The sequence below is a fragment of the Topomyia yanbarensis genome, chromosome 2, assembly GCF_030247195.1.
Source record: "Topomyia yanbarensis strain Yona2022 chromosome 2, ASM3024719v1, whole genome shotgun sequence".
Taxonomy (NCBI): domain Eukaryota; kingdom Metazoa; phylum Arthropoda; class Insecta; order Diptera; family Culicidae; genus Topomyia; species Topomyia yanbarensis.
The window spans coordinates 38,917,466-38,933,273 of NC_080671.1; the positions used below are offsets into that span (position 1 = coordinate 38,917,466).

The 15,808-nt window shown below is 44.8% G+C and overlaps 1 protein-coding gene across 1 annotated transcript; it reads right to left on the minus strand.

Annotated features, from left to right (window-relative positions):
• Nucleotides 1-12,129: 12,129 nt before the first annotated feature.
• LOC131683116 (uncharacterized) lies at nucleotides 12,130-13,006 on the minus strand. Its single transcript, XM_058964930.1, has one exon. The coding sequence runs from the start codon at nucleotides 12,996-12,998 to the stop codon at nucleotides 12,177-12,179; it is 822 nt and encodes a 273-aa protein (XP_058820913.1). The 5' UTR covers nucleotides 12,999-13,006; the 3' UTR covers nucleotides 12,130-12,176.
• Between the last annotated feature and the right edge of the window lie 2,802 nt (nucleotides 13,007-15,808).

The window sequence follows — 15,808 nt, forward strand, 5'->3', positions numbered from 1 at the left end:
GGTCGGAAATCACCCTCCAGTGTAAGCAACTGGACGAGTTCACGACCGCAGACTAGAGGTGTGCGCCACGCCGCCGCTGCCGCGCCGTGCCGAGGATTACATGTAAAAATAGTAAGCACATCGGCGTGACGCCGGCGCGCCGCCGATTTTTACCTGAAATCGGAGGCGCGGCGCACACCTCTACCGCAGACGATGTCGTCCCAGCCGTCAAGGAGCAATGCGACGTGACAATCCAGCGGGCCTCTGTGTGCTTGAGAGGGGGACCCTCCGGCACCCAAGTAGCCTACCTCAGGCTACTGAAAGCAGATGCCAAAAAGCTTACCGTGATAAGCAAACTGAAGACCGGCTAGTCAGTATGCCCAATTAGCATACCCCAGCCGCCTTCAGTGGATAGGTGCTATCGGTGCCTTGAGTCCAGCCATAAATCGTACGAATGTAAGGGTACAGACAGGAGCAAACTATGTCGTCGCTGCGGCGAGGAGGGGACTAAGGAGTGGGGCTGCACTAAGGCGCATAAATGCCTTATCTGCACCGCTAAGAAACAAGCCCGTAATCATGCTATGGGCGGACCTTCGTGTCCCTTCGGTGAGGCAAATAAGAAGAAGCCGTGATCGTCACACAGATAAATCTTAACCATTGTGCAGCTGCCCAACAGCTGTTGTGGCAGTCGGTCTCGGAGTCGCGGACAGATGTCACCCTCCTATCAGACCCGTACAACATCTCTGCCGGCAAGGGCAAATGGGTGTCGGACGGGCCTGGGATGGTGGCAATCTATACAACGGGACGGTTCCCGGTTCAAGAGGTAATACACTCCTCCGCCGAGGGTGTTGCGATTGCCAAGATCAATGGTGTGTTCTATTGCAGCTGCTACGCTCCACCAAGGTGGCCCATAGAACAGTTCAACCAGATGATCGACAGGCTCTCGTCAGACCTAGTGGGCCGGAAACCGTTAGTTATAGCGGGAGACTTTAACGCTTGGGCAGTAGAGTGGGGCAGCCGCTGTACAAATAACAGGGGCCAAGCGCTAATGGAGGCGCTTGCGAAACTCGATACTGTGCTAGCTAATAATGGCTCCGCTAGCACATTCCGTAGAAACAGGGTGGAGGCATGGATTGACGTAACATTTGCCAGCCCGAGTCTGGTTCCAGGCATGGAATGGAGGGTAGACGAAGGCTACACCCATAGCGATCATTTAGCAATCCGCTTTAGGATCAACTATGGTGTGCAGCATCCGAGGGCGGGAGATCCCTGTCAGGTACGCGGGTGGAAGTCCAATCACTTTGACAGCGAAGCTTTCACCGCGGCCCTGGGACTGGAGGCCAACACCGACAGTCTAAGCGGGGATGCGCTGGTAGCTGTTCTATCACGCGCGTGCGACGCCACTATGCCGAGAAAAACACTGCCAAGAAACGGCAGATGCCCGGTATACTGGTGGAGTGCCGAGATTGCAGCTCTACGATCAGCCTGCCTCAGAGCTAGACGTAGGATACAAAGAGCTCGCACCGAGCATGCAAGAGAGAACCGCCGTGAAGTGTTTCGAGCTGCGAAATTGGCCCTTAACAAGGCCATTAAAAGCAGCAAGAGAGCGTGTTTCGACAACCTGTGTGAGAGTGCCAACGCGAATCCGTGGGGTGACGCCTACAGAATCGTGATGGCCAAGACCAAAGGGGGATCTTCACCCCCAGAACGGTGTCCGGACCGGTTGGCGACGATTATCGAAGTACTCTTCCCGTCTCGAGCCACAAGCCCCTGGTCACCTGCACTACGAGACAGTGCGGGCACGGCCGAAATTGTGGCTCCGGTGACGAATGAAGAACTACTCGCAATGGCTAATTCCCTAGCAATGAACAAAGCTCCAGGGCCGGATGGAATTCCAAATAGCGCTCTCAAGGCAGCAATCATAGCGAACCCGAACATGTTCAGGCTAGGTATGCAGAGATGCCTTGACGAGTGCCGTTTCCCCGATAGATGGAAAAGGCAGAAATTGGCGACCCATCGGCTTACAGACCAATCTGTCTGATCGACACGACTGGCAAATTGCTTGAGAGGATCATCCTCAATAGGCTAACCCCGTACGCAGAAAGTACGGACGGCCTGTCAAGCAACCAGTTTGGCTTTCGGAAGGGTAAGCCAACAGTGGACGCTCTCAACTCAGAGATAAATACTGCCGAGATAGCGATCCAACGAAAAAGGCGAGGCATTCGATACTGTGCGTTAGTGACACTTGACGTGAAGAACGCATTCAACAGCGCAAACTGGGATGCCATCGCGCTCTCGTTACACCGGCTTAGCCTACCGGTGGGTCTGTACTGGATCCTGGAAAGCTACTTCCAGAACCACGTACTGCTATACGAGACCTATGCCGGTCAGAAAAGAGTTCCGATTACCGCCGGATCCTCCGGATCTATCCTCAGGTACGGCGGCCCGTCATGGTCAAGAACACTGAGGGTAACCAGTTACCTACAGAAACTGGAGAGCACCTACCGCGTGATGTGCCTCAGAGTGATATCTGCCTACCGCACGGTATCACACGATGCATCCTGCGTGATAGCGAGCATGATGCCAGTCGGGCTGGTCATTCGGGAAGATTACTGGTTGGTGGCGAGCTACGTGGAAATAGTGGAGTGGGATAACTCCTCGAAAGGTAGGTGGACCCACCGGCTGATACCTAACATATCGAGCTGGGTGGGAAGACCCCATGGGGAAGTTCACTTCCATCTGACACAATTCCTGTCAGGCCATGGCTGTTTCCGACAGTACCTCCACAGGTTCGGGCACGCGGAGGTCCCAGCCTGCCCGGACTGCCCAGGTGTAGACGAAAAAGCCGAACACATACTGTTCGTATGTCATCGGTTCGACGTCGAAAGAAGAGCAATGCTTGAAGTCTGTGGCTGGGACACAACCCCTGATACCCTTATTCAGCGGATGTGTCAATCGATGGAGGAGTGGAATGCAGTCTCGGCTGCTACCACCCAGATTGCCTGTAGGCTACAGGTAATTTGGCGAACCGAGCAACAGACGATGGGCATGACTAACTAGTGATTGGTTAGTTGGAGCGAAAAAGGCCGAGCGCAAAAAAGTGAGTTAATGGTGAATGGTGCTGAGGCAGGTTTGGCGCAGCGACTGGCAACCGCGTAAGGGGTAAACCCAGCCACCCCGAAGCAAGGCAGAAGAGCGAGTGTATAGGCGTATATGTGGACTGCCTCATGCCAAGATGGGAGGGTCGTAGCGTAGTATGTTGGGACTTAGTTATCGATGCCTTGTGGCGTGGCAGAGGAGTGAAAGGGTAAGCATCCAAGTCAGTCTCACACGGTATGTTAGAGGCGAGCACAAAAGTAAGCCTAGCTAGGAATGAAAAAGGTGAGCACACAAGTCAGCCTCGCAAGGAACGAAAAAGGTGAGCACAAAAGTTAGCCTCATGTGGGAGTGTTTGAGAGTGAATCAAGGTGCGATAGAGAGAGCACCCAAGTAAGCCTCATACAGGACGTATGAACGCGTGAGCGAGAGTGAATGAGTACATCAAGTACAGCCATCCCCCAAGAAGTAATACCCAGAGGTAGTCCCTGGTGGGAACGATGGCGGAGCCCAATGGAGTTTAGTCGGTATTAATGGCAGCGTCACCATTCGAGCCCGACTCGCCCCCAGTACACCCCGTGTGGTAGCTTGGCACCTACTAATAGCACGTGTACTGGGCTAGTACGAAAACGTCTTCTCCATTGTAAAAAAATAATAAAAAAACACGGCAACATGGCTTCGCTCTCTGCTGTACCTGATCCGTCCACCAGCAACATCGAGGTTTACTACCAGAATGTTGGTGGCTTAAATTCATCAACGGACAGCAATTGGCTCGCGACCACGACTTGCTGTTACGACGTACTCTGTCTCGCCAGGTCTTTGGTTCAACATTCGATGTCTACCGATGTGACCGCAATGCCCTCAACAATCACAAGACATCAGGCGGTGGTATGCTTATTGCCGTTCGCCATGGTATAAAAGTCCGAGTGATCAACGATGACCGTTAGGTGAGCTCCGAGCAAGTGTGGATATAAGTGAAACTTGCCGATCGCAATCTGTTCCTGTGTGTTGTGTATTTTCCACCTGACAGAATTCGTGATTCTAGCCTGGACGATGTACATCTTTCCTCTGTTTCTTTTGTCGCCTCGATCGCCGCCCCGTCTGATGATATTGTTATACTGGGCGACTTCAACTTACCTGGCTTGACCTGGTGCCAGGCAAGTAATGGTTTTCTACGATTGGATATCGAAAAATCTGCGCTTATTAACAATGCCAGTTGTATTTTGAACCACTACAGCAGTGTAACTCTTCGGCAAATTAATAATGTCACCAACGAGAATGGACGTACATTGAACTTCTGCTTTGTAAGTGTCCGGGACTACGCTCCGTACTGCTGCGCCGCTCTGACTGAAGTGAATTTTGAAGACGTCTCAAGCTCTATCGTCTACGATTTTAAAAACGCTGACTACGACAGCATCGCTAGCACGCTGTTGGATATAAACTGGGATGAAAATCTTAACAATGACGACGCGTTTAATCTTCAGCTAAATTTTTTACTCATACAGCGGTACGACACAGTCAGCTTTCGTGGAAAGCCGTCTTGAAGCGTTGTCTGCTCAAATCGTTTCGTTTCACTGAATTGTACGCTGCCTTGAAATTCACAAACATATGGTGAGCAAGCAAATCGTTTTCTCGAAATTCATCCCAGATATATTGCAAGGTAAGTATCTTAATTGTTTGTAAGCAGGGTCGGCGTGAGCTGCGCTGGGCCCCAAGGCTGGTATTACTGAAAGGCCCTTCTAAATCTACTTATATCAATCTTGATTAGAGGGATTGTATGTATTCAACTGTACAAATCAGACTATGTTTGAACTATTGCTGTTTCTGTTGATCTGTGTCGTATTAGGCATGAACTAATTCAAGGAACAAGCACCTCCGACTGGGGAAAATTAACACAGCAGTGATCGATTCCGAAGGCTTTCCTACCCGTCCAACCTTTAGCGGGGTTGAGCATCTGCTGATGCTAATAGGTAAAGTGTTGCCATTGGCGTACTCATAAAGTTGTCTACTGGGGAAATCACAACACAGTTCGTTTCGGCAAATAATCCCCAGCCAGCCTTCTTGATGGTATATCCAAGTTGCAACTGAATAATACGTATTTATATACCACCAAAAAAGTCACACTAAATGCACAAAATCGGCATATAAGATTATATACGATATCCGCAAGTAGTATACAATTCCCGAACACTATATACTATTAACTCTGATTCGTCGGTAAAGAAGATCAAATGTTAAAAACAGTAATTGGGCACATCAATCATCTCCAGCATAACAAAAATACGTAAAAAGCGGGCTTGGAACTACTTTAATAAGGCCATTACAAATATTTTTTAAAAATTATGTCACCCCCCCCCCCTTCAAAATCGCTGAAAAAAATCAGGGGCCAAATAATTTTTTTAAATTAACCAGAATTCAAAAAATTGTCACGTTTTATAGAACAACAATAGCTTCCATAGAGTTTTGCTTTTCGTAACTGAAAACTATTATGGTAGTTTTAGAAATTACCATCCCATGATAATTTTTATTTTGACCATTCTCGGGTAAATGTGAAGTTTAAATGAGATCATCGATCCAGTCCAACACCAAATGAAACGTTTGCTGGTCGCAGAAGGAAGGACCCATCTGTGTATTATCAAACAAACATCCCGAGCAGAGTCTGATAACAAATTGAGAACTAAACTTGATGTTGTGATGTAGTAGGGAATGATTGCTCAGGTTGTTATCATTTTGGTCGTTTTAACGGTTAAAAGATCAAAATCGAAAGCAGAAAAATTGCACTATGACATCAAACAGAAAACTATTCATGGTATCAGTGAAAGCAAATTGAAAACTCATTGAGATGGTGAAATATTTCATTGATAACAAAATAAGTAATCAATTTGATGAAATAGAAACAAACATTTTTTTCTAAAAATGTAAGCACATCAAAATGAGATCAAAATATGTCATATCTGAAAAAGTTTAATAAGATTTCAATTTGATGCTTGATATCAAAATATGTTGTCTATTTGCTGTAATTTTGATGTTGGACTTTGCTCGGGATCTCATGGAAAGGCTAATACAGACCGACTTCTGAATCGATTCCATTTTAAACGCAACAGTCGATAGAGACAGAATCGATTGTTGCATTCGAAAATAATTTCGATACGGAAACAATCTGAATTCAAATCAAACTCCTGGAGATTTATATGTGGTTCAATATTCAATATACATGAGCTTTACCGAAAGGTTTTTGACATTTAAAAATTTCATATGGGATCGTAGTATTCATACCGTATATCCGCAGCCATATGTGCGATTCTTATGAACTTGATCAGATCAAAATCTGCTACTAAACCTTCCATTTAAGGCTAAGCTTGTGAAAATCGAATAAGCCGTTTTCCAAGAACTCGAAGAGACATTAATTCTGAAATATTCCAAGAACCAGAAACATGCGAAATTTTCGAGATAGACGCTGGAATCAAAAGAACTTTGTCTGGCCATCAGCGATCAAGAATACTCCAGCAAAGCTAAATATAGATCTTACAAATAATGGTATCATCGGCCCTTACCGCAGGAAGAACCGGGAATCCATTATCGATGTCAATTTTTGTAGCCTTGGAGTAACCGGAAAGATGGACTGAAAAGTGTGCGAGGATATATCCACAGCGACCACCAAGCGATTTGGTACAGCATTGATAACAGGACTATGAACTACACATGAATATGAATATGTAGGAGATATATAAACGAGTGAAGATGGAAAACAGTGATTTTTCACAGGAACGTGTCCGTCGAAGAACTTGAATTTAAGGGTATCCTCTTCAACCTAAATGCGAACGAGTTCACGGCACTACTAACAAAGGCGTGTAATGCGACCATACCAAGGGATGGGAAACTGAGAAACGGTCGCCGGGTGCAATACGACGATTATCGATCTACGTATAAGTTGCCTCCGAGCTTGGAGAAGAAGTCGGAGATCACTTCGGTTTCTCATCTCGCTCAGTTCAGAAGCTAGAAATCGCTCCGCTGCAATAGCAGAGCAAGTAATCAAATTTATCCGCGCGACGCTTGGCAAAAATTGATTCCTTCTGCCTAGTGTGTGATACGTGAACAAACAATGAGTGATAATGCCAAGCAAAAGTATATCACGATGCAGGCAAACTGTGTTGCTGTTGACTACACGAAATATCCGGTAATACCATCAATTCATGAAGGGGAGCAAATGTTGAAGGTGAACTTGAAGTTCAACGTAGCTTGCGGTACTTTATGCGGTGCAATTCCACCATTTACGTCATGCGGTACTGAATATGTTAAAAAATATTAGTCAATCAGAATCATTCGCCTCCCAGAACAACATGAAACACATCATCGAATGTAATAACATTTTATACAGTATCCCAACGTATATAGATGTTGACAGCATTGAAATAAAGATACATGACCTGGCACCACGTACTAGTTCCTTCGCTATCAAACAAATCCTGTCAAAATACGGAGAGGTGAATAGTGTTAAGGAAGATAGTTGGAGGAACTACTTCCCAAGACTCCGCAACGGAGTTCGTGTGGTGAGAATGCGTCCGACAAAACCTATTCCCTCTTACTTGACTTTCACATGCAAATCACCTCATGGTGTTGAATATTCTCAACGAACACTAGTCACGCACCCAGGACAGATTCCTACCTGTCAATATTATGATCATCCGCTACACCACGGGAAACCTTGCGCAGAGACTGCTAAAGAAATTTCACCTGATACGACCAAAGCCGGTATACAATCATCGTATGTTAAACCACAACCAGTTGGTAAACCAAAGGCTGCAGACCGGAAATTCTCAAACACCCAACAACGATCGGCCCCAGTACCACTAAACCAACTGCCGTTACCAACATCGAAGTAACAACGATTACAGCAAATGTTTCCAAACCAACAACCAACACCACCAATAAGGAATCTTATACCGATGAAGGATTTACAATAGCGACCCGTAAGCACAAACAACAAATAAGAACATCCGACGATGAGCAAGATGAATGCAGTACCGATGATGACATGGACGTAAACGAAAACGCGAGAGAAGACGGACCAAATGACCCCCAAGGTGCGCTCCACGGCTCAGTTGTGCTCACGCATTGTGCCGTGTCAAATATATTTAAAATTAAAAAAGAAGTCAGAAAGCTCGAGGGAAGCGAGCTGCAAGAACCGCTCTCAACAAAGCAGTCAAGCTGTACAAGAAAGCCTTGCCACAAAGCCAACGCGAATTTCCTTAGGAGAGATCTACAAAGTTGGCATAACAAAGATAAAAGGCTCAGTTGCACCACCTGAAAGGTGCCCGGAAAAGATGGAGGTCACCATCGAAAGGTTTTCCCCCACAACATGAATCTATTTACGCTGTACAGTGAGGAGGATGATCACAAAGATGAAGATCGATTTACCAACAAACAGCTTATCGAGATGGCGAAAGCCATAAAAGTGAAGCGATACATAAGAGCCCGGATATGTTCAAAACGATCCGATAATTGGAAGCGACAAAAGCTGATGTTGCTTCCGATGCCGGGACAACATGGAAATCTTTCAGCGTAGTCAATATATCCCTTGGTAATGTTAGAGAGAAGGAGTAATCCTGAACAAGCTAACGAAGTACGCGGACCGTGAGAACGGCATCTCATGTAATTCGGCTTCCTTATAGGCAGGTCTACAATGAAATCCATCCAAACGGTTGTGGGAGCTGTGGAGACAGCAGAGATAAGGATTTCGTGGTGCTCCCTTAGGCGTGAAGAATGCTTCAATAGTACTAGCTGGGAAGCAATCGCCCATTCGCTGTACAGCATGAGTAACTCTGCAGGATATTATAGAGCTACTTTCAGTACCGAACACTGATCTACGAGACAGACAAGGGGGAATCACAACTACAACTGACGTTCCTCGACTCGACACTGTGGAACGCAGTGTACGATGGAGTATTGAAGCTGAACCTTCCCAGAGATATAACGATTTTCGGCTTCACGGATGATGTGGTGTTCCAAGTAATCGGACAATCGCTAGAAGAGGAGACACTCGACACGGAGACGATTGCCCATCATAAAACAGAGTTGGTGAAGACTAGCAGCCGAAAGACAGCGCGGTCGGAAAATATATCATCGACTTGAACTTTTAAAGTCACGACAATTATGTTAAGGAGAAGGCTGTGAGAGCAACCACAGCTTTGCTTGAGGCGCCAGTGTACTGGGCACCACGACCGAAGCATGTGAGCAGACTAGTTTCACCGTCAGGGACAAGATCGAGTAGATCGAGTGAAGCACCAGCGGTGGGTCGTCGAGTTTTCAACGAACCGGAAGCAGCGAACCAGAAGCTACGCTCCATCCGGTATCGCCGAACCGTCCTCGCCAAGTACTGGTTGGCCCTTTGAGTAGGATTTATGGACTATGCGAGTAGATTGCGACAAAACTGGGAGCTAAATGACTCGCGCAACAGGCATCGGTATCGGGAGAACTTCCGACGAGGAATTGAGATGGCTCGCGAAAACAGGAACTAAATGGTTCACAGAAACGGGTGCCAAATGGCTAACGGAAGTTCACCACTGCGATTAGCCCGATATATGTTCGGAGCTAAACCGCTCTAATGTATCATTTTGTCTTAAGACTGAATCAGCCTCCCCACGATATAACGCTTCGATGCAGTCTCGTGGAACAAAAGGAAGGAAGAAAAGTGAGGACTGTTAGTAGTGGTTAGGCACAAAAGTGAGTCCCACCTAGGGCCAATGCAGTTTTGAAGCTATTTAACCATACTATAAAACATACAGACATTTTCAGATATCGACGAACTGCATCTAGTGGAATATGACACTCGACACTCCGGGTGTAGCTTAAAAAGTCGAGTTTCAGAGTGATTGCACAGTCTTCCTTATATGAAAAACCTTTGACCGATTTTCATGCCTTGTGTGTACAGTCGGTCCTTATGCCGCCACAACGGAACGAAAACTATTCAAGCAACCAAAAGTTAATACCTTAATGTACTTTTAAATGTTTACATTAAGTTCATAGAGAACTTTCAAGCTTTTATTGGGAATTTAGAAATTGCACTGTTCGGAAAATTATTTAAAACGAAAACTTTAGCATCCCTTTCCTATGTGAACTTTTGATTGATTCAGTAATGTTTGCTTGAATTTTTCTAGTAAAACAAATAGCTCAACCCCGCTATACGAAATCACCCTGCGGAAACGTCCACGAGAACAATCGAAAGAAAATGAAAAAAGAAAAAAAAATGTTTATTAAAATAAATATTTATTTTTTGTTTGCCCCCCCCCTTCAGAAAAAAATTTGTACTTGGACATAATTTTTAAAAAAGATTTGTAATGGCCTAATTACAAGTGTGGTAATTTTTCGTAAACGTAGGGTAACTGCTCCCTAATTCATCTTAGCACCTCTATTCATCTCACCCATTTGAACACATTAGTTAGAGCAGTATCTGCTATCTCTATTCAACGCATTAGCTCAAATGGTAGGATGAATAAGGGTACGTTGTGCTCGACTTTTCGCTTCGCTCAAACGCGAGTATTTTACATTTCCCAGGAAATTTTTTTAACTGTACTGCTTCTTAGGAACGAAGCAAAGATGATGATACCTATTTAAGCGCAATCCAATAACTCTAAGTCGAGTTATCAACGAAATAGTGTGATATCCTGACTAATGAGATGAATAAGGGCTCGTCTACCCTATATTGCCCTCAAGTAGAGAAACTCTATTCCGATAAACATTCGCATTATATGCAGCAATCTCATTTCCAATATATGAGATAAGTCGTAAGTAATTTCGCGAAATCGTTTTGCTTATATGTTGTGATATATTAAGTCGTATCTAACTTTTTGAAGTCATTTTGATGTATATCGAAGTCGTACATATGATTATGCCGCTTACTGACTATTCCCACTCATAGGAACGACTTTAATTCGTCATTGATCGAAGTAAAATACGATCAAATGTGAGCAAATATACGATTTTTAATGATTTAAATATTTGTAGCTACATGAATATAAGTTGTCAGTACCCCACGACCATTTCCGATCGAACACCATGTACTTTACACATCAATGCTATTCTGATCGAACTGTCGTTATAAAATCACGTTTTTGTAATAAATGATCAAATCTACTTCTACAGACTGACATTGACTAACTAAACGATTTTGATTTTTTGTAGATATATTTATGAGTCTACCTTGATATACGATTTGTGGTTTGCTGGGTACTGGTAATGAATGGGCAGACGAATTGGCCAGAGCATGCTGATCAGGGCTATAATTGACCACTGCAAACTTAATTACCACATGGCTACTATTCCGCGCGCTGAGTCATTTTGATGTGATCTTTGTGAATTCGACTACGGAATCTCACATCATCTGATACGCAACTGCCCAGCAGCAAGTCAATTGTGATTTCGAGGTTTCGATTATCCTTTGCGGCTCATCGAGTTCGATGGACTTTTCACCCAAGTTTCAATGCGCGTATCACCGATTCCACCGGTGTAATGGATTGTGAAAAACGAAAACGCCATTCGATTTGAAAAATTGTCCTATATATTTTTAGTCAATATTTGGTCGGTGTTAAGGCAGACCGGACTAAGTCGCAAAACATCAAAAAATGAGGTAATGATAACACTGGATAAACAATTTCTTCAGCTACATTCGACTTTTGCCAGATTTGAAATATGTAACCATGAACAAGAATTATGGCAAAAAATAATTTCCAATTATAACGTAGAGGATGCTGCGATTCAAACTTTAAACCCGTTTTTCTCGAAATCAATATTTTGTCACTTAGTCCGATCTGACCTAACACCGACCATTTGTATGTCAGAAAGAATTAAAACAAACCTAAATCCTTGGTTTTTTAAGACCCAGCAACTCTCATTAATACACCTTCACCACAGATCAAATTGATATTTTGTTTTGTAGTAGACTGATACATAACGAGGGACTTGTCTCTAAGGAACTGAAGTCATTGGGACTGGTGCATGGAATAAGCGAAAAACCATTTTGTATATGACAATAAAATTATAATCAAAGGTAATAATTAAAATATATTTTTGACGAACCATTTTGAATTTAGAACCACTCTCAATCAATGAAGATAAAGCTTGATCTCATCAACCTGATCTTGTAACTTCTTTTGCAGGAATGACAGCAACATTGCACGTCTTTTCTTGTGGCTGTATCTTAGCAGTTCCCATTCCATTGGCTTCCCACGGACATGCTTTTTGAACTCCGTTATAAACTTCTCCAAACCAGGATGCTCGTCCGGACCAGTGAGACCGCTCTCCTCCTCCTGGATGGCTATTATCACATCCTCGGCTAATTCTATAAACGCTGCGGGTTCTTCGTCTACCGCAGTACCGACGGTGGACTCAATCATCTTTTCGTAGGCCTTATCAATTTCCGCGTCAAAGCCCGAAAGCAGAAGTGGTCTGCCGGAACCCATCTCGAACCATTTCGGCTTTTCGCCTTCATCTGCCACCGAAACGGCCACGTACGCACAGATACCTCTTCCGTTCTCCAGCACTCTGGAGCACACGTAGCTGGAAAAATCCTTTGCTGTACCAGGAGTCATTTCCGCTGCGGCAGCGTCAAATTCAGCCAACCATGGCGGCTCGTCCATGTTCGAAGGAACAATCTCCGGCGGTAAGGGATCCAACCCTACCCCGTGCGGTTTCTCCCGAAACGGTTCCAGCAAAGCACCCGACTGAATACATGTCACCAGCTTCACCAGATACAGATTACGGAGCCGTTTCGCATCGATTCCTCGATACACTTCGAGGCACAGCTTTTCGAACCAAGACTCGATTATGGCACGATCCTCCGGTCGATTCTGGAACAAGTGCATGCTGTTGCGTGCAAAATTTAGGATGAACAGAAAGTCTTCATCCAATTTCAGATCTAGCGACATGGCGAACGGATTTTTCTCTTTCGAATGATGCAGATCAAACTTGCGGTTGCTTGGATGGAAAATATTTTTTCTGCGTACTCGTCGGTTGGTAGCAGTGAGGTCGATTCTTCATAGACCAGGCAGGGCTATTTCTCTCTAATTATTAATATGACATTCAGCCAAATCTGTTAAATGATTTCAACGAGCGTCTCTTGGCAGAGTCTGGCAGTTTCAGTAAACAAGTTAAATTTGATTCTGTCTGGCCCTGGGGCTTTATTGTTACATGATAAGAGAGCAATTGAGAACTTCACTATCGTAAACGGTATTTCGTTCGCGTTATCGTGAGTGGATGCTGCGCAGTAGGTCTTCTGTGCCGGGTCGAATTCCGGACAAACCTTCTTGGCGAAATCGAATATTCAACGGTTTGAATATTGCACGCTCTCGTTAGAACTGTCTTAGTTCCGTAAGCGCCAGGCCGTACCTCAAAGAGTGCTCATCGATGTTTCTCTCGTTATCCCGTCAACGAACCGGTACCAGTAGTTACGTTTTTTGGCTTTCATCAAACTCTTCATTCGCGTTTCTAACATCGCGTACTGTCGATAGCTAGCACATAATCCGTCGTCCCGGAAGATCTTATATGCGGCGGCCTTCTCCGCGTACACGTCTGAGCACTCTTTGTCCACACCATGGGTTTGGAGGACGCCAGCGAGAGTTCGCGTCTGGCACGTGCTTAATCTGAGCTTGAATCGCGGTATCGGGAATCAAGCCAGCCAGGAACCAATACTCTTCCTCTTACGAAACATTGATTGGTTATTTCGGTGGCCCTGAACCATTAGCAATAGTAATTCGATTAGCATATGGCCGCTGCCGTGGGGATCAGAGACTACCTTCCACATGCAATCTAACCGCAGCGATGTCGAGCAGAAGGATAAGTTGTAAGCGCTCGAGCGCGCTGAGGGCAGAGATCCTTGTCAATTCATCCGTGTTCATAATGGTCATATTAAAGTTGTCACATATAAATTTTTTAAATGGATTGATTTTCGGGATAATGCTTCTACAGTTCTACTGTAGAACAGTGATCAGATCCGTAATCTCGTTCGATGAATCAGCCATCAAAGGATAAAATCGTCGAAAGGAGGGGCCATTTTGTAGTCAACTGCATCCAGAATGTTTCTACTGCGCCGAAAAAGTATATTAGGATGTCCTTAATAAGATCAGAAATATTTAAAGCTGTAAAAATACGGTCCACAATATCAGAGAATTTTATTAAGCCAACGCTAATTACCTTCTCAGGCTGAACTGCGAACACTTGCGGTTTTCGATGTCCCAGGGAGTGCCTCTTTTCTGAGCTCAGATTTTTGAGACTGGAAGCTACTTGCTTCGGTATTGCACCAATACTTCCTCGAGCAGTTATTTTTGGAGGACCTTTAATAGACACCTTTTGGCCTTTACAGGGAAGCTTATGAGAGGAAAAGTTTCTCTTTTTTCTATTACTTTCTGGCACAGCAGAAGATGTTCCCTTCTGGGGTTCATCACAGTCGCCTTCGTCAGTAAACAATGTTAGTACAGATGTTCGAAAGGGTTCGCTGGCATAGCTATCTCTAGTAATTATTCGAAAGGTCGCTTAAAATGTCCCTGAAGGGGACGATTGAGTTTCTTCTCGCGTTGATTGTACGCAGGATACGATTTCCACCTCATTTCCCACAACGGGCCTTATTGCTACAATGGGAGGCTGAGTGTGTCCTACTTCTTTGCAATTGGTGCAGTTCTTGACCCACATCACAAAAAGGTGAACAGATCAACGAACCTTGTCAAAGAGGATGTAGTCGGGTAGGGAAGAAACGGCGAAGGTCACCCGACTAAGACTAATTTAGTTCACGTATGTCCTCTTCCCGTCAGCTGCGACTGATGCTGAGTGCAAACGTTTGCTTTCCAATGTTTTCACTGGCTGAAGTATGGGGTCTTTAAAACAGCTAATCCCATGTTTCAGCAGATCCGCGCAATTCATGCTCGATTCGGAAACCACTTCACTTATTTAAACCCGGTTAGCTGGTACATATACTCTGTGCTCCTTTATGAAAGGCCCGTAGCCAGCAACGTCAATTGCCTGATATAAACTATTAACCACCACTCAAAGCATATCAGGGCGAATTTTCGATATAACTATCAAGGCCGATTATCGCTCCGTCAGAGCTCGAGAAATCGGCAATAGATTCAAGCATTTTTTGTCCTTGGTCGGAAGACGATCACGAAAGGCCCGTGAAAGTGGTCGAGCTTGGTTAAACCTTGTCCCGGGGATCTGATTTTGTTTCGACATCCGTCAGATCTTGAAATGAGCCACCATCAGGGGAAGTCATTTTTGCACGGGCTAATAGGGTAGCAAGTACAAGCTGGCACTATAAACAAGAGTGGTAAATGTAATATCATAGCGAAACTTTACATGTGTATATAACGGTATCCAGACACTGCTTCACTGTTCACTGCTCGGGTAACGGTAAACTTTCAGAAACACAATCAGGAATCAGGAATCAGAATATATTGGCTTAAATGGCACGTTCCTCGTATGTAGTCGGGGATTTGTGCCTTTAAATGTTTTTTTGCACGGACTAAAAAGATAGACCGATCGATCCGAGAGTCACATAACGAGTGTGAGGTCCCACCACTTAACTTACTGCTGTGACTTCGATGGATGTTTGTTGGACTGTAGTGCTGTAGACTGTGCCGTTAGTCGTACCCGTACAACCCGACGATTCCGTGTCATTCACAGTCCTACTATCACTATACGTTGTGGTAAGAGTTTTTTGTGCGATTCGATAGTGCCGATGTCTTCC

What these genes read in the sequence shown, in the direction of transcription:
- LOC131683116 (XM_058964930.1), bottom strand. Translation starts at nt 12,998, where the DNA reads ATGTCGCTAGATCTGAAATTGGATGAAGACTTTCTGTTCATCCTAAAT.